Genomic DNA, 27,647 nt, shown 5'->3' with positions numbered 1-27,647 from the left:
GGTTAAAGATAATTTCTTAGTAAGTTGATTTACATCAAAGAATTACATCATCTAGATTAATGGAAATAATGATACTGGTGAGATTTCCAGACCAGGATCATTCCAGCATTTGGAGTACGTTCTCGGTGGCTCTAAACTTGTTTGGCTTACCCCCTAAGGTTTAAAACAGAAAAAATATAAAAGTGTTTAAATTTTTCTTTCTCTTTCCTTATCAGAAATATTCATTTAGACCATAACAACTGTTAGAACAAGATAACAACTCCAGGCCAGCTGTCAAATGTTTACCATTATCAAAACTCTCCCTGGAGGGAGATGCAACTTTGGCTCGCCTCACCGGCAGTAATTTAATTTTTCCTTCATTCTGACTCGGAAATGGCAGCATTTTTCAAAGCTTCCTCCCACTGATGGCTGAAATTTTCCTTGTGAAATGATTTCCACCAGTCTTGAATCTTTCTTGTTTCTGCCGTCTTCACCTTTGCTGATGGTTCTGCAACTCATCACCAGCTATGCAAACTGACAGTTCACATCCTGGGGCAGCAGCGGGGTCTGGCCTGCAGAAAGGAGCAGCCTGACCAAATTTACGCTCACAAGATCTCTTAATTCACAAAAGCATTTGCTCTAGTTCCTGTTCTCTGCTGCAGGGGCTTCGGAGAGGGAGTGGGGGTGGGGGCAGGACCGTTGGGAGAATGTTCTGAAGAAAAGAGAGGCTCTCTTCACACTCTACTGAGTACACAGACTTTGGAGATGAAAAACAGACGGAGAGAGGCATTTCCAACCATCTTGCTGATCTGCGCGGGAGTTCATTGAACTGTACAGCATAGCACCAGAGCCTCGTGTCATTTAATGTTCCTTCTTAAAATCGTTCTTAAATGTTCAGCAAAAATATCCCTCCCCCTTTGACTCAAGTTGACAAAGAATATAAAAATTAAAAAGGAAGAAAAGGCGAACTATCGCCGTGAGAATGACCAGAAATCACTTGGCTCTCTGGAGAGTTCTGCTGAATAGGAAAGTCCTCTTAACAAGAGTGGACAGAGGAAGTTTTAGGTTTGATCTGAACTTCATGTTCATGACAGATTTCATTTTTTTTCTTCCTTCACAAATTTCAACCCAGGCCACTTGTTTGCAGAAACTGCCAAGCCTTCCCTGGCTGCTGCTAAGATGCTCCTGAAATTTGAGGTTGCCTTTTGTCTTCTTCTTGGTAGAGACATATTTTTGTCTTTTTCCCTGCAGCCCCTCAGCTCTTCTACAGAGGACTCATCCCTCTCTGCACAGTCTACCCCAGACAGACAGCTGGTGCGTTACTGTTTGTAGCACAGGATCACTTATGTACTTGTGAACCAGTTTGGGTCGGTCTGAAAATTGCTTTTGAACACAGATTGTTTATAATGACTGACCTCATAGGCCTATTTCTACCCACTCCCTCCCCAGCTGTCTGAGACAACCTAATCAAAATGGTAGGTTGTTTGCCTGGCTTTGAGTATGGGACTGTAATTAAAGTAAAAATGAGAGAATCCTGCCGCTAGAGAGACAGATTTGAATTCTAGGCTTCGCTCTTCCACTATGTTCTTCAATTTTTTTCCTTGTAATCCTCGTGATCCCAGTGAAAGGGTGATAACACCATCAAGTCCCTAATTTGGATCCCGCTAATTCCAAATGTATGCTGATGCAGAATTGAACTATCTGGAAGTAAATTTTGTTATACAAATTGGTATCTTAAATATTAGTTTACTGAAGAAACGAAAACTTTTCAAACACTTCTGCTGATACAGTTAGCTGTGTACAGCATTCCTAATTACAGGTGTTTCTTTTATCAGCGTAGATCTAACAGACTTCTACCTCTCAGCAAGTATTCTTCTGAAGTAGCACTCACCTGTTTCCTTGTTTGAGACTAGTGGTTTCCTGAGTTGCCTGAATTAGAGGTATTTTTAGGTTCTCAACAATGCTTTGGGAATACACACTTGAGCTTACAAGTTGGTTAGGGATGCAAATACCAATACAAAATCGTATGTGCTAAATTCCAGAAGAAGCTTGATAAAAAGTAAGTGCTATAGGAGCTTTAGATCGTAGAGATATTTGGAAGGTCTGAAGACAGCACATATACATATATATGCTGCTTTCAAAAAACTTTCCAAATATATATATAAAAACAAAATACATGGACGTTTTAAAAAATTATTTCCAGCACTTGATGTATTCTGTGCCACGTAAAATGTTTAGCTGATACCTGTGAAACCTCTCTCCATTTTGGAGTCAACGGATTTTATTTGGTGTAGTAGTTCTTTTATTGAGTACTTACTATGTACCAAACACTGTGCGCCAAACACAGTTCCAAACTCTGTTTTAAGCTATCCATGGAGGGTTCAAAAACTCAGATGCTCCGATGGCCAGGTTTAAGCCGGGGAACTGTATATAGCAAATTACCTGCATTTAAGGTTCTGTCGCTACTCCGTTCCATGTTGCTGTTGCCAGACCTTCCATTTAGTCAAGAGAGACAGGAAATTCACATTTTTATGGATATTTCCTGATTTTTAAACCAGTACAGGCCAAATAAAAGTTTGTGACTTTTGCATTATATACTCAACCCCGTTGTATCCTCACGACATCCCTACAAGATAGGGATAGTTATTTGTATCTGGCCACTTTCAGTATAGCCAATAAGTAGCAAAAGTAGAGCTTTACCCCCAGGCCTATCTCCAAAAACTACGGTGTTACTGGGCTCTCTCCTTTCTCCCCTAGATTTGTGGGGATGGAGCTGGGGATAGTTTTGGCAGAAAAGTGCTGTTTGGTTAAAGCCAGGCCCTTAACAAAATTATCACATCTTGTATTACTGTACCGTAGAGTGTCATCTTCCAGAGAACAGTTATGTATGGCTTGAGGGGAGTTAATTATAACAAGAAGGTATTGGTGACTATAAATATCAAACAAAAGCTCTGTTGCCTTTGCTGCAGATTTATTATTTCAACCTCATTGTACTTCTAGAAGAGCTACACAAATACTCTAAACCGTTTGTAGAGTTCTTCATTTCACAGAGTGGCAAAAGTGTTAGTGGCAATTTTACAAGGCCTGACCTTGACAGAGACAGAGGAGAAATCTGTAGTTCTCAGGATCTACTAAATATTCAATCACTTTTGTTAAAATTCTAATATGAACTTTGTGGCCTGAAGGAGTTAACACACCTCCACAAACCTGCCTTCAGCTGGTAAGATCAGGCCCGTGATTATTATTATATACAGCTGTAAAAAGCTGGTTACATAGCATAAATTGCATTGAAACACTTAGGCCACAAGATTACTCAAGAAGAATTGTATTGCTTGTTCAGTCATATATTTTGATCTTTATTGCTAGTAGTTTATTCTCCTGAGAGTTGGGGATTAGCCTTGCTTTTAATGTAAAAAGTGTATCTATGAGGGTAAAAATATAAAATGAAAATAGATTTTTAATGGCAACTTTGGTTCTTAGCATTAATTTTACATGCCTTTTTCATTCTGAACTTATAAACAGTTTGGAGAAACATATGAGAGATTTGTGAACAGGGGCAAGAGAGGGTCAAATGTATCAAATCCTTGGATTCCAGCAAATGTAGGATTTGTGGACAAGCAGAGAAGCACACATGTGTTGGGAATGTAAATTAAAATAAAACCTCACTTTGTGGAGACTTTGAGAAGCGAGCACACCACTTTATGGCACATGTCTGAGGCGTTCATCTCCTTAATTAACCAAATATTAAAATAAACATTCATTTTATCAGTCTGCATTTTTTCCTCTCTGGATGAAAGTGTTTCAGGAAAAATCATAAAAGAATCTATGGTAGCTCAGAGAGGTTAAACTCAACAGTTGTTTTCTTTGAAGTCCCTGGCCATGAGGTTAATTGCCAAAACTGCTTGTGGAAAAGGTGGTAACAATTTAACAAGACTGTACAACTGCAGAGACTTAGATGAATATCAGGTGTTTGCAGAAGTTTTTTTCCTCACAGGAAAGGGGGTGGGGAGGAGAGGAACAGAATGAGAAACAGGGGAAGAGGGAGGCCTGAATAAAGTCCCAGCTAAACAGCCAATAATTCTTTGTTTGCTTAGCCAATCATCCTGTAATTGGCCGGGAGGCTAATAGGAGTCTATTGATTGGTCAGGAGGAGTGCTTACTGTGGCTATTTTTACTGTATGCTTCCAGAGAGAAGGCTGCAATTACTGGAGCTCTCATTCCCACTTTTTAGGGCCGTGGTCGCTCTGATTTATGAAACCCGATCAAGTTGCTCTTGGCAGTTTATGTTTTAAGTGTTGCCTTCTGGGTCTTTGCTGCTTATGGGTCAGTGTGCTATTTCTCATCATTTATTGTGGTCATTTGAATAGGTAAGCTTATTTATGACTTATTGAAGGAGGAATACATTAAAAATAATCACCACCACCCGCGTGGACTGAAAAGTGGGAACCATTGGACAAGCTGTGTGATAGAGCCCTACCTGCTCTAGAAATAGAAATTCTGCTCCCGGCGTAGAATTCCCATTGATCACGAGATAAAATAATGCAGTCCTCTCTTTTATCTGCCTTCCACAGACAGGTTTCTCAACTCTCCCCGTTCCTTTGCCTTCCTTGATTACACTTGGATTTGCTCTTGTAGACCTTTTAATAATTGGATTTGGTGGCTGCTGTTTTAGAGTTCAGGAAACTGAGGCCATGTTTAAAAATGACTTGCACCATCCAGACTGCTTCTGGAGCTTGTGGCATGGCTCTTCTGTCTTAACCCATCCTGACCTGGTCCTGACCCGAGCATCACTAATAAGGTACTTAACCTCATCATTTCATTTCTCACTTGCTAAACTTGACTATAAATCCTTCCGTTACTCAAGATCTTGGTTTTCCACCCTCGCTCAAACCTTCTTTTGTAGTTCAGAGTTTCCTGGGAGCCCGGTTGAAGGGGCATAAATCTCTACTGATGATAAGGCCCTGAGCCACAGATTTCTGGGGAGCCACAGATTTCTGGGGAGCCACAGATTTCTGGGGAGCCACATCTAGACGACCAGATTTCACCTGCACTGCCAGCTTGTCACTTCAGGCCGTGATGACCACAGCTACTGCTGCTGCTACTGCTGCTGCTACTACTGCCTCCTGTTTCTCCTGCTTCTTTAATTTTGCTACTGCTATTAAAAAAATACAAAACACGTTAAGGACTTCTGCAGATCCTCTCGTTGCTTCTGAAGATCTCCATCATTCAGCATCCACGTTTTGAATGACTGCCCCATTTCGGGGGCTCTTGCAAGTACTGTGGATACAGTGGCGATGACAGTAGACCACAGCTTTCCGAGCTGATCATGCTACCCCGAGTGTGGCGAACGTTGCTAAAACCCAGCGAACTTCCTGTAAGAAGTGTGGCAAGCACCAACCCCACTATGTGACCCAGTACAAGAAGGGCAAGGATCCTCTGCCCACAGAGAGCAGCATTATGACAAGAAGCAGAGGCTATAGTAGGCAGACTAGGTTATCCTTTCCTTGAACTGGAAGGACATAAGAGAATCAAGTGATCCAGTTCTAAACTTCATGTTTCATTTTATTATGAAGAGTGTAAAATCTTGAGGTTACATTAAAAAAAAAAAAAAAAACAACCAAAACTATCCCAGTACTGCAGATTCCTGGTCATTTTCCTTTTGGAGAGAAAGGTGCCCTTGAGTTTGGTGGGTACACCTCCCTCTACAAAGCAGTGAAAGATAGGATTGCCCCACATGGCAGAGGAACTACCAACAGCCTCACAGAGTTTTTTCTATATGTGAACCACTTATTATTGAACTTTCTTATTTATGCTGTCTTGACATTGCAGGAGATAATGCCTTTCCTTGGTCCTTCTTTTAAAAATTTTCTTCCTGGACATCCCTGGTGGTGCAGTGGTTAAGAATCCACCTGCCAATGCAGGGGACACGGGTTCAAGCCCTGGTCCAGGAAGATCCCACATGCCGTGGAGCAACTAAGCCCGTGCGCCACAACTACTGAGCCTGCACTCTAGAGCCCGCGAGCCACAGCTACTGAGCCCGCGTGCTTCAACTACTGAAGCCCGCACACCTAGAGCCCGTGCTCCGCAGCAAGAGAAGCCACCGCAGTGAGAAGCCCGCGCACCACAACAAAGAGTAGCTCCTGCTCGCCGCAACCAGAGAAAGCCCACGCACAGCAACTAAGACCCAATGCAGCCAAAAATAAAATTAATTAATTAATTAATTAAAAACCAATATACAGTTATAAAAAAATTTTTTTTCTTCCATCATCTTACTCTAACAGTTTTTCTCCTAATCCTCCTGAGTTCACTAGAGCTCGGAAGAACCTTGATAGTTTTCTCATCTGTCCATTTGTCCATAGAACTTTCTTTGTCTTCTTGTTGCTTCTGCAAATAAGAGTGGCCCTTTCCTGCCATGCCCTCCACCTCATTACCTCACGTTAGAAGTCTCTTCTGATTATGATTCCATCTTTTGTGAGTCTTTTCAACTATTCTGACTAATTTGCTATCATCGTGTTATGAGGTAGGAGTGTTAATCTGACCTCTCAGTGTGGCAGTTACTTGTATAACTTCTCATAATTGGATTTGGTGGCTGATATTTTAGAGTTAAGGCAACTGAGGCCATGTTCAAGGAAAGCGTAAAGGTTAGTGGCCAAATACCCCATAGGGTAGTCTGCCACCAGTTCCACTAGACTTTAAGAATATCACTCCTGCCTTTCACCCTGGTTCACATCTAGGCAAAATTACCTTTTCTCTTGGTTTTCTATTGGTTACGGTTTTTACTATGACTATCGTAAGGAAAGAGATGACTCAATGTGCTTAAAAGATCTGACCTCACCAACCCCCCCATTGTAATGTGACAGCTCCTATTTACTTAATTTGGAATTCACAAGAGAAGGTAGCTTGGTACTTTTAGACAGACCACGTGTTCTTTAGCCTTTGCTTTTTTCATTAGCCCCAAATCTCAGAGTCCCAGGGAAAGGTCCCTGAAATGCATTCTTTCCACCTCTGTATGCCTTTAGAATCCTTGTATTGGCTTGTTGTTTTCTGAATTTTTTGCTAAACTTCACTATTTAACTTCATTATCAACTTTATCAGAACGCAACGGCATTTATAAGATTCTTTAGTAACATGGTGATATCTGAACTCCTATCTTCCCATTTGTGGGTAGAATCTGCTAGTGTTTTCCAAAGGAATTAACAAACAACCACCAACAACAACAAACATTTCAGAACAGTCCATGTTCTGCAACTAGCCATTTTAAAGATCTCATCGTTTAAGTATCCCTTTACTGGTGATAAAGGAATTATGAGAAAGGAGAATAAACAGACAGCAATCCATTTTAAAGAAAGGAAGCAAGGGCTGAGTAAGTAAGCTTGGTGTTCATCCCCTGGGACTGCTTGGTTCTCTCGAAGGATTTTTCCTATAGATATATGTCACACTGCCTTCCTTCAGTTTTGTTTTGTTTTGAGCCAGTTATGTCCTTTGCTGGAAAAGCATGTATAAAAAGGGAAGGGAGGGAGGGTGGAAGGAAGAAAGGGAGGGAGGGAGGGAGGAAGGAAGGAAGGAAGGAAGGAAGAAAAGAGATGGAGGGAGGGAGGGAGGAAGGATGGAGGGAAGGAACGAAGGAAGGAAAGGGAGGAAGGACAGACAGAAGAGAGGGAGGAAGGAAGGAAGGAACGAAGGAGCGAAGGAAGGAAGGAAGGAAGGAAAAAGAAAACCCATGTAATAAAGCAGAGATTTTGAACTGCGTGTTGTAGCAAATGCAATATTTGGAGATAGAACTATTTATAAAACTTTGGGCGCTGACTCAGCCATGACACATTCACCTTTTTGGGAAAACTCAGGGAGATTTTTTTGGCAAAACTCCGTAACTTTGTTTTCATAGTTCCGGGACAAAACTACCACCACAGACTTTCACATTCTTGAGAACTAAAACATGACTTTATCAGTTAATCACCAGATTATTCATTATTTAATGTGTTTAATGTAAAAAGGAATAAAATCTATTGTGAATGAAGTTACTGTCACTAAATATAGTTTTGTTTTTAAAATGTAAACTTGAAGTGTTCTTTTGATTGAATGCAACTGTTTTTTGTGGGGGGTTTTTTTGGCTTGCAAAAGACAAAAGAAATCATTTCAGAAATGTGTTCCTGTCGGCACTTTTCCTTGAAATTGTCTTTTGAATATGGGAAAGTGACCAATGCACAATACAGAGAATTTGTAATGAGACATTTCAGGCATCATGGAAGGTTCTTGCATAGCTCCCTCATGTGAGATGACCTCAACAAACTCATTTTGCTGTACAATGAAAAAAAAAGGCGTGAGAGGCTTACATGTGATAAAAATGTTTCTCCAGGGGGCTTCCCAGGTGGCACAGTGGTTGAGAGTCCGCCTGCCGATTCAGGGGACACGGGTGCGTGCCCCGGTCCGGGAAGATCCCACGTGCCGCGGAGCGGCTGGGCCCGTGAGCCATGGCCGCTGAGCCTGCGCGTCCAGAGCCTGTGCTCCACAACGGGAGAGGCCACAACAGTGAGAGGCCCGCGTACCGCAAAAAAAAAAAAAAAAAAAAAAAAAAAATGTTTCTCCATCCTAGAGCATAGATTAAAGAAACTTTAACAGGGAGTAAAAATTTAATAAACATCGTTCGATATGAATTTCTGTGAACGTTATCAGAGACAAGTAGTAGTGGGCCAACTAAATTGGTATCTTTATAGGAAAGCTTGAATTGGGGCAATAAATATGTCCTGAGGCTTTGGTGGCATCATCAAGTATGTGTGCTTTATTCTTCGTGATTTATTGCTTTATCAACAGAAGTGAGCATTTGTGTTCAGAAATGGATAATTCACACTTAAATCTTGTTTTTCTGTGTTTAATCCAACTTAAATTACAGGTTGAGTGGTGGCAAAAAAAAGAAAAAAAAAACCCTCCAGAAAAAGTGTATTATTTAACTTGAATCTTAACTTGAATTTGTCACCCAATGCTGAGGTTTTACATCTGTCTAGGGGCAAACACTGCTGGTATTTGTCAATAAGCAAAAGAAAAATACTTACTTTCAGATAACAGGCATTTGGTGAACTGGCGACAGTCATGCAAGCGAGAATGCTCAAATGACTTCAGCTCTTTCTAGCTTCATTATGTCAGGCTGGCAGATCACATATGGCATTATGGAAATCAGCAAATGAAAACCATATTGATCACCATTGAGAACAAATGTAAAAAAGGTGGTCTCGAGGAGGAGCCCAAGAGAAGAATGCTTTCCTGGTCAACCTGATAGGCCCTTGTTAAGGCCTTTTAATCATTTATTAACGTAACCCTCCTTCTTCCCTTTCCACTCAGATTACCTCAGCCACAGAGCATCCTGCTCCATTTATCTTTTAATGTTTCCTTTATTTAATTTATTTTTAAGCTCTAAGTTATACTCTTATTTCAGAATTGAGTTTTACTTTTCATGGGATTGTTTTAAGTGACTTAAATGACTTTTCCCAACAAGCTCACCAGGCATTCAAAGGAAGAAAAGCATTTGCTGAGATTCACCTATCAGCAAATAATTTACTTGGTATGCACCACAACCAAAAGCAGAGAGACAGAGAGAGACAGTCAGCCAGACACGTTTGAAAAAAAAAAAAGGAGAGAGAGCGCGAGCAAAATCAGAGTTGTTCCTAAACCTAATTCTCTGGTTAAGGTTTGGGTCAATGTTTCAGTTTTAAAGTTTTGGTTTTTGGGTTTTTTCACAGTTTGGAATTTAGCTTGGTACAGTTCCTTCAGGTCTAAAACTGAAATCTCAGTCCCCTTTCCTTTCTTTCTTCTCTCTGTGACTAAAGTAGGAAACTGGAGTTGTCTTTCATCTTGTTACTTTGGAAGGAAAATGGGAGTAATACTGGGTCTGCGTAAATAAAAGAGAAATGGGAATCTGGGGTTTGTGGAGGATTCTGTTTGCCTTGAGTTTCCTCACTGGAAACGCATCTTGGGTTTGCAGGTTTGCTGCTTTCCTAAATCACATTCAAACCTAGGTTTGACCGGGTTTGCTTCTCTCCCCGCCTCTTCCGTCCCTCTCTCTCTCATCCCCTCCAACCCCTGCCTCCCCTGACATTTTTTATGTGCAGGTTCATCGTTTAGTAAGAAATTTCAAAGGTGTTTTTTCATATGGAACTGTGTCCTTTTGTAGTTGATGAGTAACCTGTGGACGTGATCCTTTGGAATACTAATTGGCATATGACAATAATTGTTTCTACCCCACTTTGGGGCATAAATCAGTCCTAAGAAAGACTGACACACAAAAGAAATGTGGAATATAGATATAATTTAATGCCCTGAAACTGATGCATACAAACCAACTCTACGATGGACTCTTTCAAGAGTTATTTAGGAAATTGACAAAACTGAATATTTTCTAATTTTTTCCTTCTGAAACCACCTTTATTAAAAAAAAAAAAACGAAGAAACTCTTCAGCATTAAACAATTGAGGTTTCACTTTCCTATAAATTTAACATTGAATTCTGAGATAGATATTCATTTTAAAAAATGTGTTTAATCTCTACGTGCTGTGGGTGATCAAATCATTGAACTTTCTTTTCGTCCTGGACTCCTTGTCTGTGGCCGTTTGGGCATGATTCTTTTTATCTTTGCTTTCCTACGTTTCCTTTGCCTGCCCGGGCATTTTGAGGGAATATCTCTGATTGATTTGGATATCAAAAGATGTGCCACGTGTAGATCTAATTTATCTAAATAGAATCAAGAACTTTATTTTATTTTGGTTCTCCCCTGGGACTCCAAAGATATATTCAATAATGGATTTGAAAAATCCATGTATAAAATCTATTTTATGGTTTTATCTTCTTGCATACTCATTGATTCCTAAGTGCTTTTCCTTATAGACTCACATTACTGTCCCACGTTCCTCCCTGGGCTCTACATCAAACAGTGTAGGAATTACAGCAGGAGTGATATCTGGGGAAGAGCTACTCCCCTTGTTTGTTGCAGAAGAGCAGAACATTAAACAGTGAGTGGACTGTGCAGAAACGCTCTCCCTCTCCGGCTCTTTTTTTTTCTCTCTGCCTTCCTCTCTTCCTCTTTTTTTTCCACTCTTCCCTCTCCTTCTCTTCTTCTCTTTCTCTCTCTCCCCATTCCCAATGGGAGTGTTGTTTATAGAGCATTATAATTTATAACTGAAGAGAGTGGATTTAATTTCAGTGGAGAGGCTCGCCAGCAGGGCGCCAGCCTGCAATCATATGAATCAGCAAGCTGCAAACTCTATTGAATGGAAAGTATTATCGCTGGCCACAAACGGACACTGTTTCTCCTAAACAACTCCCTTGGTGCAGGAAGACCTTGTCTTCATTCATCTATTTTACATATCTACTTCTGTTTTAATTTTGCCATTTCCTAAAAGTGTTTTCTCTTTGGATTGCAACTTTTCTCTAACTACCTTATTTCCTGACTCAACATTGGAAACTGCTATTGTATATTTCTAGCTGATTCGATATTTCTTCTATCTCCATCCTTACCATGTATGGCTTTAGTTTTCCCTTCGCTTCTCCCTGCACACAAGTCTTTTTTTTTTCTTTTTAATGGGAGCTGTTAAACGTGCAAACAAGACTATGAAGAACCATTAGCATTAATATTGTAAAATGCTAGTCAATTTCAATCACCTACAATTTGTTTAATCATGGATATTTTGCTTATAGTCAGATATTTTTTTCTACATTCACAGAAAGCTTTATTTTCTCGTCCTTCAAATTTCTGGGAGATGATTTCTTATTCGTTACGTGACCCGTCAAATCTCTTGTAACGTTAGTACCTGCACCTTTATGCCAAGTTTTTGAAGCGTTTCGGTCATTTTTTAGAAAGCGTGCTAGAATATGTACATGACTTTTTGTGGTTGGTATTTGTTTTAATCCAACATCGACTGCTTTCATGTAATTAAGCTAAATCTCTGAGTCATTTTGAAAAATCAGATTAGACCGACAAGGCTGGTAACTTTTTCAAAAGTATTTTACTGAATTCATGTAGCTATTATAATTGTTGGTAATTTTGGTAGTGAATCTTTAGCTGAGATTAGACAGATTGCATTAATACTGCATCAGATATCAGGCTGTCTTCATCCAGACTTTTGAATAATTTCCACATTCATGTCTTAACAATGAAATTCAAGTTGCAGTAATAGCCTGATTCTGATATTTGCTTAAAGAGAGAGAGGCATAGTACATGAGGCAGTAGGAAACTCTAGTAAAGGAATTTTATTTAGACATCAGTGGAAAAACCAGACTAGTCTGACTACATTTCTTTAAAATAAAGGTCTTACGTATTTACAAAATGTAGAAGTTAGCAAATAATGAAAATGCTAAAAGCTCAGAAAATTGATATGAAGTTCACAGGTTTCACTGTCAGAAATGTATTTTCTTGTATGTATATAAGGGAAAATTATTTCTATATCAGCTTGCATATTTTCTTGACACAATGTGACATCAACAAATCAAATATATGTCCATAATTTTTCTCATTTAAAGCACAAACTTATGAATCCATACGTATTAATACATTTTCTCCTTTAAAAGCCTGAGAATAACGTTACAGTCCTCACTGTCTCAGCTAGGATTTTTTTTTTTTTTGCTGCCTTTGATTACTTAATAAGAATTACACATAGGAACAGAAAATCAATATGTTTACTTCTGCTTATTTTCAAAATTGAACGTTGCTCTGTACTAATTTCAGAGAAGGTATACCCAGCGTCAGCTGAGAGAGGTTCTGTTCGGTTTAGTTTTAAATTCCTTGTGCTGATAGCTGTCACCTCTAACAGCAATGAACTATCAAAAGAAGTGAAATTTCTTATCACTCCATTTTTATTCCAAGAAGTAGTATCTGAAATAAGGAAGAAAACTGTAAAGTGATTGCAGGCAAATGTATTTCTAAATCCTTTTATTCCTGACCTAAAATTAGTTGGTAAGCCTGACTCATGATATGTGGATTTTTATCGAATTAAGATTAGAAAAAGTACAGGCAGCTCCGTAATGAATATCTTTATACAGAGATCTTGTGCACTTTTAACATCCTTGAGGAGGTGGGAGAGCTACAGTGAAACACAAACATGTGGGTAAGGTTGAAATGAGTCAACAAGAGTGAAAAGGCCCTTGGCTTCATCCGTTCCTTTTCAGAGGCAGGGAAAGGGAGGGCCTTTATCTTTTCACTTGTCTCTTGTGGGGTTTAGTTATTGTGTTTTGTTTGTTGTGTTTTTACCTAAAAGATGCCGCACTCTCTACCTGTGATGTATAAGGTTCAAGACAAGCATGGTGTATTCTTGTTTTATGCTGATTAATTCCTATTTTTAAAAAATTCTACCATAAGGACTCTCAAAACCCAATCCTAGAACAGATAAGTTCTGTTTGCCTGAATATTACATGCAAAGGGTTAGTTTCTTAAAATTAGTACCCGTAGTTCAATTAATTCCTTTGAGAATTTTCTGCAGTTGAAGTCAAAGAAGAAAAAATGTGGTACTTATCTATGATTCAAATAAAAAATTTATTGAAAGTAGAATCATCTATGAATACATTTGCCCAAAATGTTTATATGCTACTGGAATCAAAAATAGAAATAAAGGACAGTTCACGAAAAGGTGGTTTTTTATCGTCTAAAGCAGGGTTGTTGTTTTTTGTTTTGTTTTGCACAATTATTACACGTTGTAGTGACCTGACTTCTTACCACATTATCTGATCCCTCGATCAGAAGACTTTTATGAAATAGTCAGAATGGATTTTTAAAATGTTACTAGGTGACCTTGTAGAAGTCCCTGCCCTGGTCATACAAGAGATATGTTGCATTTACGTAATTGCTATTGGCTTCTTTGATTGTTCATATCCAAAGTTTCCATGCGTCGCTTTAATAAAGCGCGTTCGGGCACCGGGGCTATGTTTCCCCTCCCTGTAACTCTGCTCCTGGACCGTGTGCTTGGCCGATTTAGCAAAGCTTAGAAGTCAGCTGCATCTGTGTGAGCCAACTCTGCTTTGACTGGGAGCAATTGAGAACACCATTTGTTTTCTTTTCTAAATATCACAAAAGTTTTATTTTCCATCCACTGGGGCTTCCCCCCCACCCTTTGGGCTAAGGGTTTACCAATTTTTCTAACATCTATACATACTTCCAAAATGTAAAAAAAGGTCATGGCCTTATTACTCATTGTAGTGGATAACACTGCGGTCGCTCTAGTTAAAACTGTGACCTTGGTGGGGGGAGGGAGAAAAGCCCCACTGGTGGTGGCTTTCCTCACTTTTTGGAGCTTTGATGTGTCCCTGCAACTGATATAAATGCAGGGGGGGCTGTTCAGGGAGAGGCAGCTGGCTGGCAGTGTCAGATTAAAATATTTCTGACCCACAAAAGTAACCAAATGCCCATATTTCTTCATTTAACATAATTAATACCTTGTATTTCCAATGACTTTGATAAAGTGGCCTTCCTCCTCCCACCCCTTCCCCCTTCTCTCTGTCAACTTTGGGAAGACTGCAAGAGATCTATAGTTAAAATACTCTGTAGATGATGAAGGATAGCGTGTCTTAAAAAAAGCTAACATCAAAAGTATCAATTAGGTTGCTGCCTAGCAGGAAGCTTATAACCACATTAAAATGGAAAAGTTATTTCATTTTTAGTATACTGTATTTCAGCAGCAAGGGTTGCAATCTAAGAGCAATATGAAACACTTTGGTTTGGCTGCCAAGTAAATCCACATTTTGTTATAAATGTGTAATTACAGGAAATATATGAAAAGAAAAGTGTTAAGCATTTCTTATCAAATACTGTTAAAGAGGAATTTGGTGCCTTTGGAATTTAGAAAAAGCCTGGGATGGATTTTGGTCATGTTACAAGGTCTACTTGTTGCATTTAATTTAAAGCAGTTGTTCTTATATCATTATCCCAGAGCACAGTGCTTTTCAATTCTTTAAAAGACAGAGACAGTGCTACCAAATGTGGCTATAGGTTTAAGCAGTATTTGATCGATCACGTGATTATATCCGTGACTTTTTTTTTTTTTCTTTCCTTCTGCACCTCAGTGTACACATTTCTAAGTGAAAACACAGACGATGTCTTTATTTTAAACAATCTAGCACTGGTTGAGCCAGCCATCTGGAAAGGTGATGTCAGCTGAGGGCAAGGGTGTTTGCTGGTTGAGGGTAGTCATCTGCTCCTTCGCCTACAACACACACACCAGCCTCCGCAAATCCAGTTTCATGGTGCCTGAGTTGCTGTTTGGTTGGTTGAACTCATTCTCCTCAGCTGATATTTAACTAGTAGTTTGTGCTGGAAAAGTATCAGTACTGCCTTCTCTGGCCTTTACAGACATGATTGCTGCACAAAGATGAGCAGTCCTGATCTGCTGTGATGGACAGAATTCAATTATATTACTGTCTCTCAGAGAGGAAAAAAGCACACATTTAATGCCATAACCAAATTGGATTCCTTCTAGTAAGAAATCCTAAATTTGTGCTTAATAGCCAGATAAATGTAGAGCTGATTTACATTTACAGGCTGATTGTAGATTTGGTTCACAGAATATAAAATTTGGTTGGTATGTAGATGGTTTTACTCCCCCAAATGATATGTATGTATCCTGGTCGTGCAGTATTTTTTTCTTAAGTAAAAATTAAAGACCTCTCATTGGAAAATATCTTGGGTAAGTAAACTGACAGTGACTGCAATGTGTATGGAGCTGCCATTCTTATAGGAGTATGTATGGTTCAGGAAGATTTTGATTTCTCTGTGGGATGGGGGTAGGTGAGAATCATTTTGTGAGGGAGGGCTTGCAATGGAATTGTGGAAGTGTTCCTGACACCTTTTTTTTTGTTTTTTTTTTAACATCTTTATTGGAGTATAATTGCTTTACAATGGTGTGTTAGTTTCTGCTTTATAACAAAGTGAATCAGTTATACATATACATATATTCCCATATCTCTTCCCTCTTGCATCTCCCTCCCTCCCACCCTCCCTATCCCACCCCTGTAGGTGGTCACAAACCACCTAACTGATGTACCTGTGCTATGTGGCTGCTTCCCACTAGCTATCTATTTTACATTTGGTAGTGTATATATGTCCATGCCACTCTCTCACTTTGTCACAGCTTACCCTTCCCCCTCCCCATATCCTCAAGTCCATTCTCTAATAGGTCTGTGTCTTTATTCCCATCTTACCCCTAGGAACTTCATGACCTTTTTTTTTTTTCCTTAGATTCCATATATATGTGTTAGCATACGGTATTTGTTTTTCTCTTTCTGACTTACTTTACTCTGTATGACAGACTCTGGGTCCACCCACCTTACTACAAATAACTCAATTTCGTTTCTTTCTATGGCTGAGTAATATTCCATTGTATATATGTGCCACATCTTCTTTATCCATTCATCTGTCGATGGACACTTAGGTTGCTTCCATGTCCTGGCTATTGTAAATAGTGCTGCAAGGAACATTGTGGTACATGACTCTTCTGAATTATGGTTTTCTCAGGGTATATGCCCAGTAGTGGGATTGCTGGGTCATATGGTAGTTCTATTTTTAGTTTTTTAGGGAACCTCCATATTGTTTTCCATAGTGGCTGTATCAATTTACATTCCCACCAGCAGTGCAAGAGTGTTCCCTTTTCCCCACACCCTCTCCAGCATTTATTGTTTCTAGATTTTTTGATGATGGTCATTCTGACCAGTGTGAGATGATATCTCATTGTAGTTTTGATTTGCATTTCTCTAATGATGTTGAGCATTCTTTCATGTGCTTGCTGGCCATCTGTATGTCTTCTTTGGAGAAACGTCCATTTAGGTCTTCTGCCCATTTTTGGATTGGGTTGTTTGTTTTTTTGATATTGAGCTGCATGAGCTGCTTGTAAATTTTGGAGATTAATCCTTTGTCAGTTGCTTCATTTGCAAATATTTTCTCCCATTCTGAGGGTTGTCTTTTGGTCTTGTTTATGGTTTCCTTTGCTGTGCAAAAGCTTTTAAGTTTCATTAGGTCCCATTTGTTTATTTTTGTTTTTATTTCCATTTTCTAGGAGATGGGTCAAAAAGGATCTTGCTGCGATTTATGTCATAGTGTGTTCCGCCTATGTTTTCCTCTAAGAGTTTGATAGTGTCTGGCCTTACATTTAGGTCTTTAATCCATTTTGAGTTTATTTTTGTGTATGGTGTTAGGGAGTGTTCTAATTTCATACTTTTACATGTACCTGTCCAGTTTTCCCAGCACCACTTATTGAAGAGGCTGGTTCAGGAAGATTTTGATTTCTCTGTGGGATGGGGGTAGGTGAGAATCATTTTGTGAGGGAGGGCTTGCAATGGAATTGTGGAAGTGTTCCTGACACCTGTTGTTTTTTTTTTTTTAATTCCCAAGAAGGAGATGTTTCAAATGCATTTGCCTCCACAGAAAGATAATTTTCTCCTATTATATGGTTATAGAGAAAGGACAGATACACACACCATATTTTTTTTAATTTTTTTTAATTTACCACTTTTTATTGAGATATAATTGACATACCACATTATATTAGATTCAGGTGTTCAATAAAATGATTTGATATTTGTATATGTTGCAAAATGATCACCAGAGTAAGTCTAGCTAACATCCATTACCACGCAGTTACAAATTTTTGTTCTTGTGTTGAGAACTTCTAAGATCTGCTCTCTTAGCAACTTCATTTTTTTTCAATTACTTATCTATTTTATACATATTAGTGTATATACGTCAATCCCGATCTCCCAGTTCACCCCACCCCTACCCCCCATCCCCTGCTTCCCCCCTTGGTGTCCATACGTTTGTTCTCTACATCTGTGTCTCTATTTCTGCCTTGCAAACCGGTTCATCTGTACCATTTTTCTAGACAGATACACACACCATATTTTATTTGGAGATGTCCTGACAGAATTCCTCCCTGCCTTTTTCCATGTTACAGTCTGTTATACAGCAGCAAGACCAAGATGATCCCAGTAATAAACCTTATGGGTATGGTTCACTGATTTTTTTGGACTCTGCATTTATTTTAGTAGACTTCTCCGATAGCTTTTTGCAGTTTTCAGCTTTTTGTTGTTGAAAACAAAAATAATAAGTAAACCAGTTTAGGGATATATTTCTCTTTCTGAAACTGATTCCCTGTCATAGTGCCCTCCTTGGGGAGGAGCTGTCTCTCTAGCCAAGGCTGGAGCCTAAGGAGCCACTCATGTTGGAATGTGAGAGAAAAGACGGTATTACTTACATTCTTAAGGTCTTATTATTTGAGACATTCAAGAGGATCAACATGGTATAAAAAATTATATACATACATGTCTTGTTCAAGTTGTAGTCATAGGTCTGTAAGTTTAGTCTTACTTTGTGAAAGATCAGGGCAACATTTTATTCACATTCAACAAATTTTGGTTGAACACCTATTGGGCAATACAATAGTGAATACTTAGAATGTGTTTACTGCCAGAGTAGGTGGTGGTGTTTCTATTATAAGAGCAAAGCACTGCAGCACACATGATAAATATTGCTGACTAAGACATTTCTTACTAAAATGTAGGGGGTCAACATTTCTAAACTCTCAAGAAATGGGATAGTTTCTTTTAACACTTGACGCCAAGGTATTTTATGTATGAAGGAATAACTATGGTATGTTCTTCCAATGCAGAATTGCTCAGATTCTTCAGCAGTTTAAAGTTTTCATTCCATAATCTTTCTGGAATATAGCTTAAGGAGTGGTCATATTCCATTTGTCCAGGAGTCAACAAAATAAACAAACAAAACTCAAATAAACCAAAGACTTAATTGAAGTGATCATATTTCAGTTAGTCACAGAAATCAGTGATAAAGACGTGACTTTTTGGGGAAGGGGGTGGGGGAGATGTTGGTATTGGAAAATTTATAAAACCCTTAAGAGAAAGCAATAAAAGTCGGGACTTCCCTGGTGGCGCAGTGGTTAAGAATCTGCCTGCCAATGCAGGGGTCACGGGTTCGATCCCTGGTCCGGAAAGATCCCACATGCCGCGGAGCAACTAAGCCCATGCTCCACAACTACTGAGCCTGCGCTCTAGAGCCTGTGAGCCACAACTACTGAGCCCACGTGCTGCAACTGCTGAAGCCCCCGCACCTAGAGCCCGTGCTCCGCAACAAGAGAAGCCACAGCAATAAGAAGCCCACGCACCGCAATGAAGTGTAGCCCCCGCTGGCTGCAACTAGAGAAAGCCTGCACACAGAAACAAAGACCCAATGCAGCCAAAAATCAATCAATAAATAAAATTAAAAATAAATAAATAAACAAACAAAAGTACCGTGGAATCATGTGTATATAGTGATTCTGAAACAGTGGCAAGATATTGAACTGTCTTCTAAATCATCAAAGAAAAATTATGCTCAGTATAGTTTTGTATTAAACATGCTTCATAATTTTCTAGTTCCTTACAAGTTAATATCTTACTGATAGTATATGATAGCTATGATACCTCTTCATTAAGAAGAATGTTCTGTTAACCCCAACGTGGAATTTCCTGGTTAGACCACTCTCTTTGTCGGTTATGAGAAAGCTGAACCAAAGAGACCCCACAGCCAGCGGCATTCAGATTGAAAGGTATTGAACCCTAGTTGGTTCTCCATTTAGGTGTCATCCAGGAAGCAGAGTGCAGAGCAGAACTCCCAGGAGAGTGCCTGCAGTGACAGTTTCTACCTGTTCACTTTCATTGCCCTTGTCTCTTAGAGTTTCTTTAGTTATCTGTTTTGTTGCAAAGGAAGCCTTGTTAGGGCCCTGAGTACTTAGAGACTTTTGTCTCAAAGGGAGCCCCGGGATACGAAGGAATTAGAACAAACCCACCTAAGCACCCAGATGCTCTCTAGAAAGTAGCAGCCTACTGCCCACCATTCTTTAGCTTGGCCACACCTACTTCAAGAGTGTCAGGCACTCTGAGGGCATTTGTGTGATTTTTAAAAAAACATTGTAATTTATAGAGAACTCTTCACTTACATCACTTACATTTCCTTCATTTTTTATAAATTGAAGTATAGTTGATTTGCAATGTTTCAGGTGTACAGCAAAGTGATTCAGTTATACAGATACATATATATCTATAGATATATCTATATTCTTTTTCAGATTATTTTCTATTATAGGTTATTACAGTAGTTCCCTGTGCTATACAGTATGTCCTTGTTGTTTATTTTATATATAGTGGTGTGTCTGTTAATCCCAAATTCCTAACTGATCCTTCCCCACCTTTCCCCTTTGATAACCATAAGTTTGTTTTCTATGTCTGTGAGTCTGTTTCTGTTTTGTAAATAAATTCATTTGTATCATTTTTTTAGATTCCCCATGTAAGCAATATCATATGGTATTTGCCTTTCTCTGTTTGACTTACTTTACTTAGTATGATAATCTCTAGGTCCATCCATGTTGCTGCATCCTCGATGCTTGAATGGACTCAGGCAGGAATTATTATTTTATATTTTATAAATGAGCAAACTGAGGCTTAGAGATGTTAAGTAATTTCAGCATAGTGACCAAGTGTTAGAGCTGAGAGTCAAACTGAGGTCCTGTAAATCCAAATACTGCCACCACGTGACACTGCCTAATTCTTTGTGATGGTAATGATCATTGCTAAAGTAGGTAATTGCTACTTGGGCTTATCAATGAACAAAGGAAACTAAGTCTCATGATAAGTTTTCCCCTATTATTACTGGTTCAGGAGATGTCCCTGCTCAGTTCCTTTTCATCCTTGCAAAACAAAACACCTTTCCCAGGAGCTCCTTTTGGCAGGTTATCAACAAGCAAAAAGCCTTGAATTCCTTCCTAGCATATTTTTGTCCTATAAAGAAGCTTCTGTAACTGATGGCTTCATTAGTCTTGCCTCCCAACTCCTTCCAGTTAAAAGGCAACTTGCAATAGAGCCTCCAAATGCTAGGTGACAGCACTCTGAGCATTTTCTTAAAGAATCGATTCATTTTGTGAAATAGGTTGGTATTTATTGAATGCTCTCTGTCTCTCTCTGTCTTTCTGTTCTTAGCAGTGTGGGAGATGAGAAAACTTTGTTCCTTTTCTCAATTCACGGAGCTGTAGTTGGGAAAGATGAGACATAGCACTTGAATTACTTAAAAGATGAAGAAATACATTCTATGATCAATTGCAAAATTAATAGTACAGATAGTAAATGCTTTGCATTCAGGGAAGAGAGAATCATAGTCTTAGAACGTGTAATCCTACCACCTTAAGAGAAGGTAGAACTCAGCAAGATTAATATACAGGCATAAATTTATACAGCAAGATATTGTCATATCTGGAATTCAAATTCATATCTTTTCATTGCCAGTCTCTTGCCGGAAGTATACTCCCTCCCTGACCTGTAATCACTTAGATTTTTTGAGATAGAAGTGAAACCTCACCCTCAGTATTTTTAAGTTTCCAACATGATATAGTGGATATTTATCCAGCACCCTGCTGTGTCCTGGGCATGGAGGTACTGGTCCTATAAAAAAGGTCCTTGACTCAAGTAGTTTACAGTCTACTGGGGCAGGAATATATACAGTTAACTGGACTACAAGATAAACTTAAGTGCCACAGAAGAGCCTTACATGAATATAATGTTGTGGGTGCCCAGCGGTGGGGGCAGAAATCGGGTTAATGGGGACTAGGGCTTCTTGTAGGGGATGTATTTGAATGTGCGACAGTGTTTGGAAGGGCATTAGGTGCAAAGGGAAATGCTAGGGTTTATTTTCTGTTTTTTAGTGCTTTCACAATTAGTTCCTATTTTCCTTTACTCTTTCTTTTATTTATTTATTTTTGGGGCATGCAGGATCTTAGTTCCCCGACTAGGGATGGAACCCGTGCCCCCTGCAGTGAAAGTGCAGAGCCCTAAACACCAGACTGCCAGGGAATCCCCCCTTTACTCTTTCTAATTTCATCTCTGTTCCCCATACCTGTTTTTCACCATCTTAGCCACGTCTACGTGGGGTTTTACCTTGCTGCTAAAACCTACTTTTTGATATTTGCCGTAACTACAGGTTTGTTTTCTCTCCTCTCTGGCATAAAATGGCACTGCCTGTCTTTTGATTCTAGAAGTAATTTGACTTCCCCATTGGCTTTTATCATTCATTGGAAACAATTGAAATTAATGCCTATTGACAAAATTCATCATTAGCTTATTTTATTTGCTGGGTCAAGCTTGACTTTTCTTTCTTCCGATCTGTCTCTGTCTTTCTGTCTTTCATTTCTCTATCTCTAGGCTTTTTTCTGTCCCTCCACAGTTTCTCCCATGTAACTTCTACACTCTGGAAATCACCTTGATGACTCTCAGACGGCCCCTCCGTATCTGTTCACACCTATCATGTGGAGCTGCCTTGTCCCTTGAGCCTTTTCTATTTCTTCCTTCTCCTACGTTTTATATTTGGCATTTAATTACCATGCTACAAATGGTTTGACATCATTTTGTGTTTAAAAAATGCAGTCAAATAAAAGCTTATTTTGAACAGCAACTTTGAATATTAATAACTGCATGGAGATTAGGTCATAATTTTCTCACTGTATTCAAATATCTTATCTCTACTTTTTCTCCTGCCAAAGTCTAGAATTCCAAAGTGTCTTTCCTCAGTAATTTAATTAGGCCACAAGTTTGAGGCTTAATGATGGATCAAAAAATGTATGATATGCTTGAGAGATCAAGACAGCAAATTGATTAGTGCTGTAGCAAAGGTTGGCCAATGTGGGAGAGGGAGCAGGTAATGCCCTGTGCTGCAAGATCTGAGTCAGTGATCAAGGTCAGCCTCAGTTCATTAACTTCTTTTGAGGGCTTATAGTCATTATACATATAACTGCCTATACCTTATATTCTAATTACAATATAGTATGGTTTTGCAATGACTTATGTTCACTTCAGTAATGTCCTAGAGTAATATAGAATGTTGAAAGATCCAGAGTAGTGTAAGCTGATTTCTGGTCATTTTGCCTAGTTTCTTAGTGCCCACAACAGAAAATCTCACCTCTTAAGATATTAGTGTGGATAAATATGCTCCCATCCTTGAGCACAATAGGCAGGAGCCTGTTCTTAACCTAATCATCTAAAACCATCATCTATATTAAAGAGCAATATAAGGGATTCTTATTGTGCTTTCAGCTAACACATCATTGAAAATTGGAATGTATTTTCTTTTCTTTTTTTTTTTGGCCGCGCCTCGGGGCATGTGAGATCTTAGTTTCCCGACAAGGGATCAAACCTGTGTCCCCTGCAGTGGAAGAGTGGATTCTTAACCACTGGACCGCCAGGCAAGTCCCTGGAATGTATTTCATGATAATTTTTAAGACCTCACAATCAAGATATGTGTCTTTTCAACAATTCTAATACCCAATTTCATTTCTGTGTTTAGACAGTACCATATATTGTTTTGACCATAAATTGCTAATAAGCCTACTTTTTTTTTTGTAAATTTATTTATTTTTGGCTGCTTTGGGTCTTTGTTGCTGCACGCGGGCTTTCTCTAGTTGCAGCGAGCGGGGGCTACTCTTCGTTGCGGTGCGTGGGCTTCTCATTGCGGTGGCTTCTCCTGTTGCGGAGCACAAGCTCTAGGCGCGTGGACTTCAGTAGTTGTGGCTCGCGGGCTCTAGAGTGCAGGCTCAGTAGTTGTGGAGCATGGGCTTAGCTGCCCCACAGCATGTGGGGTATTCCCGGACCAGGGCTCGAACCCGTGTCCCCTGCATTGACAGGCGGATTCTTAACCACTGTGCCACCAAGGAAGCCCAAGCCTCCTTTTAAGTGACTTTTAAAGTATTTTACTTGAAGCAGAATAGCAAATCATTTTAAGCTTAGCAGATTTTTTTGTGAAGTCTAGAATGAAGATAACATCTTGTGTACCCAGTCCTTTGCACAGAAGTGAAATAACTTGGTTTGGGGTTTTGCACATGGATAACCTAACTGCTATAAGATGATTCTTTTGTTTAAGGATTCCTCAGTATACGTTAGAAACTCTCAACACCAATCTTCATAAATAGACACAAAATCAGAAAAATCAATCTACTTTTTCATTTGTTACATAGACGTTAAAGACCATTTGAGAAGCAGAAATTGGTGTTAGTGATAAGATAATGAATTAGAGTTTAAGCTAAGGATATTTGTGGACGTTGGATCATTGTTTACTCCTTTAATTTTTTGTAATATTTATTTATTTATATGGCTGCACCGGCTCTTAGTTGTGGCATGTAGGATCTTTCATTTGTGGCATGCAGAATCTTTAGTTGCGGCATACAGGATCTTTAGTTGCTGCATGCGAACTCTTAGTTGCGGCATGTGGGACCTAGTTTCCTGACCAGGGATCCAACCCAGGCCCCCTGCATTGGGAGCGTGGAGTCTTAGCCACTGGACCACCAGGGAAGTCCCTTCACTAACTTAACTTAAAATAGATTTTGTTCCTTTCAATTTCTGTAAATTGATTTTCATAAAGGTGAAATAATTAACATTCATTTTATAAACATTAATTGGATACTCCATCCATGGAGTTTTACAAGGCCTTCAGTAAATACAGGCATCAGACTTACCCTTCCACCTGAAAAAAATAAGCAAGACAATTGTATGATACAGTGGTTTTCAAGGTATTGGGTATCAGGCAGCAAGGACAGTGATCCCTGAGAGATGGGAAACAAATGAAGTGAGTCCTACAATTGTCCTGGCTCATTACCAGGACATATTGTAGGGAAGGGGAATCCACATAGAGCACAGCACTCTCTCTGAGTGGAAAAGACGAAGCTGAGAGTTTGGGGAGGCCAAGGTGTCTCGTAGTCACAGGGCACAGTACCAGAGAGGAGAGAGCTGTCCAGATAAATAGCTCTAGAGATCTGCAGAGGATATCCTGTAAGCCTTCAGCTGAGTACTGATCAGCACATGAGAAACTACCCAAGGCCCAGGAAAGAACCACCAACAAGGGTTAGAGCAGACATTCACTAGAACTCACACAGGGCTGGGAATAGTTTCTGTTCCCAGTAGCAAGAGTGGAAAATCTCATAATTTACAGGCAAATGGGGATAATATGCAGAAAGTTTTTTCCTCCACAGTGGGGCAAAATTTCTCTTACACTATACTGTTCCAGTTCTGCCTAACATAACTTAAAAGCATGACCCATGTCATAATTAAATTGCTTTAAGCCAGTGTTTAAAAGTTATAAGGTTTTTATACTACTCATGAAGTGGTATAATATTCCTAAAAGATAGGCTTTGATGAGTAACAAATATATGCTATTAACCCTAAAGCCACTTCTAAAATAACAAATTATATAGCTGATAAGCCAACAAATGAGATAAAATGGAATCCTAAAAATATTCAATGACAAAGAAGTCAGGGAGAAAAAAAAGGAACCCCGCCCCCCAAAAAAATATATATATAGGCAAATAGTAAACATATAGCAAAATGGTGCATTTAAACCCAACATAACAAAAATCATATTAAATGTAAATGGCCAAAAGACTCAATTAAAATTAGACAGAAGTTGTCTAATTGGATAAAAAGGGAAGATTCAACCATAGGATGTCTACAAGAAATCCAATTAAATATAAGCATACAAATAGAATAAAAGTAAAGGGATGGATTGGGATTGACATATATATGCTAATATGTATAAAATAGATAACTAATAAGAACCTGCTGTATAAAAAATAAATTATATTTTAAAAAGAGTTAAAGGATGGAAATAATATACTGTATAAGATTGAAAAAAGCAGTAACTCTTATATTAATAGACAAAATAGACATCAGAAGAAATATTACAGAATAAGGAGACATTCATAATGTTAAGGGTATTAATTCATAAAGAGTACATATCAATTCTAAAGGTTTATATTCCTGATTATGGAGTTTCAAGCCACATGAGACAAAACTGACTACAAGCAGAATTAGGCAAACACATAGTTGGAGATTTCCACATTCCTTTCTCAATAATTGATAAACCAATAGACAGAGAATCAGCAAGGATACTGAAGACTTGAATAACACTAATAACCAACTTAACCTAACATACGTTTATTTAAAAAAAAAAAAACAACACCAACAGCAGAACCACCTTCTTTTTTTTTTTTTTTAATAAATTTATTTATTTATTTTTGACTGCACTGGGTCTTCGTTGCTGCACGCAGCCTTTCTCTAGTTGTGGTGAGCGGGGGCTACTCTTTGTCGTGGTGCACAGGCTTCTCATTGTGGTGGCTTCTCTTGTAGCAGAGCATGGGCTCTAGGTGTGCGGGCTTCAGTAGTTGTGGTACGTAGACTCAGTAGTTGTGGCTCGCGGGCTCTAGAGCACAGGCTCAGTAGTTGTGGCACACAGGCTTAGTTGCTCTGCGGCATGTGGGATCTTCCTGGACCAGGGTTCGAACTCGTGTTCCCTGCATTGGCAGGCGGATTCTTAACCAGTGAGCCACCAGAGAAGTCCAGAACCACCTTCACTTTTTTAAAATTAATTAATTAATTTTTATTTATTTTTGGCTACTTTGGGTCTTCGTTGCTGGGCGTGGGCTTTCTCTAGTTTTGGTGAGCAGGGGCTACTCTTCCTTGCTATGCGTGGGTTTCTCATTGTGGTGGCTTTTCTTGTTGTGGAGCACGGGCTCTAGGCACGCAGGCTTCAGTAGTTGTGGCACACAGGCTCAGTAGTTGTGGTGCACAGGCTTAGTTGCTCCGTGACATGTAGGATCTTCCTGGACTAGGGCTCAAACCCGTGTCCCCTGCATTGGCTGGCAGATTCTTAACCACTGTGCCATGAGGGAAGTCCCCAGAACCACATCCTTTTTAAGTGCACAGAAAACATTTCTTATGATGATCCATATTCTGCACCATAAAGCAAGCCTCAATAAATTTAAGGGTTGAATCATACACAGTTTTGTTCTCTGACCACAATGCAATTAAATTAGAAATCAATTACCACAAGATATTTGGAAAAATCCCCAAATATTTGGAAACTAACATTTAAAAAAAACTCATGGTTCTAAGAAGAATTTTTTGTTTTTGGAAATTATTTTGAACTGAATAAAAATTAAGACACAGAATATACAAATTTGTAGGATGCACTAAAGTGGTACTTAGAAGGAAATTTATAGTGCTAAATGCCTAACTGGAAATGAAGGAAGGTCTCAGATCCATGACTTCAGCTCCCATCCTAGACTAGAGTAAGGATCAAAGTAGAAAGCAAATAAAAACAGAAAACAATAGAGAAAATCAATGAAACTATAATTTCTTAGTTTTGGTAACAGAAGTGTTTTCCGTAAAAGAAAAAATTGACAAATTAAAATTTGACGTCATCAAAATCAGGAACATGTGTTCTTTTACTGATGCTGATACTGGAATGCCACACATTGAGAGAAAATATTTTCAATTTACATAACTGATAAAAGACTTGTATCCAGAATATGTGAATATGTAAAAACTCAAACTCAGTAATAAGACAACCAAATAAAAATTGGGGCGATTTGAACAGATTTCACTGAAGAAGAAACACAGATGGCAAATAAGGACATGCAAAGATGTTCAACATCATTATTCGTTAGGGAATTGCAATAAAACCATAATGAGATACTACTACATACTTATTAGATTGTCTCATATTAAAAATACTGACCATACCAAGTCTTGGCAAGGACATAGAGCAACTGGAACTCTCATACACTACTGTTGGAAATATAGAATCTTACAAAACACTTTGAAAAACAATTTGGCAG

At 39.0% G+C, this 27,647-nt stretch overlaps 1 protein-coding gene across 7 annotated transcripts in view; it reads left to right on the top strand.

Moving 5' to 3' along the window:
• The window catches only part of BCAS3 (BCAS3 microtubule associated cell migration factor), a 571,522-nt gene that overhangs the window by 363,309 nt on the left and 180,566 nt on the right, over positions 1 to 27,647 (top strand). The window contains exon 24 of one of the 7 annotated variants that reach the window (XM_073797385.1): positions 216 to 3,752. The exons of the other annotated variants lie outside the window; for them this stretch is intronic. Within the exon in view, the coding sequence (XP_073653486.1) occupies positions 216 to 229 (14 nt within the window). The 3' untranslated portion in view covers positions 230 to 3,752. Of the gene's footprint in view, positions 1 to 215; positions 3,753 to 27,647 lie in introns of those variants that run through there. 7 annotated transcript variants of the gene reach the window in all.

The sequence above is a fragment of the Tursiops truncatus genome, chromosome 20 (assembly GCF_011762595.2).
Source record: "Tursiops truncatus isolate mTurTru1 chromosome 20, mTurTru1.mat.Y, whole genome shotgun sequence".
NCBI lineage: Eukaryota > Metazoa > Chordata > Mammalia > Artiodactyla > Delphinidae > Tursiops > Tursiops truncatus.
The sequence above is the reverse complement of the archived record's forward strand: the minus strand, read 5'-3'. Positions and strand labels throughout refer to the sequence as shown.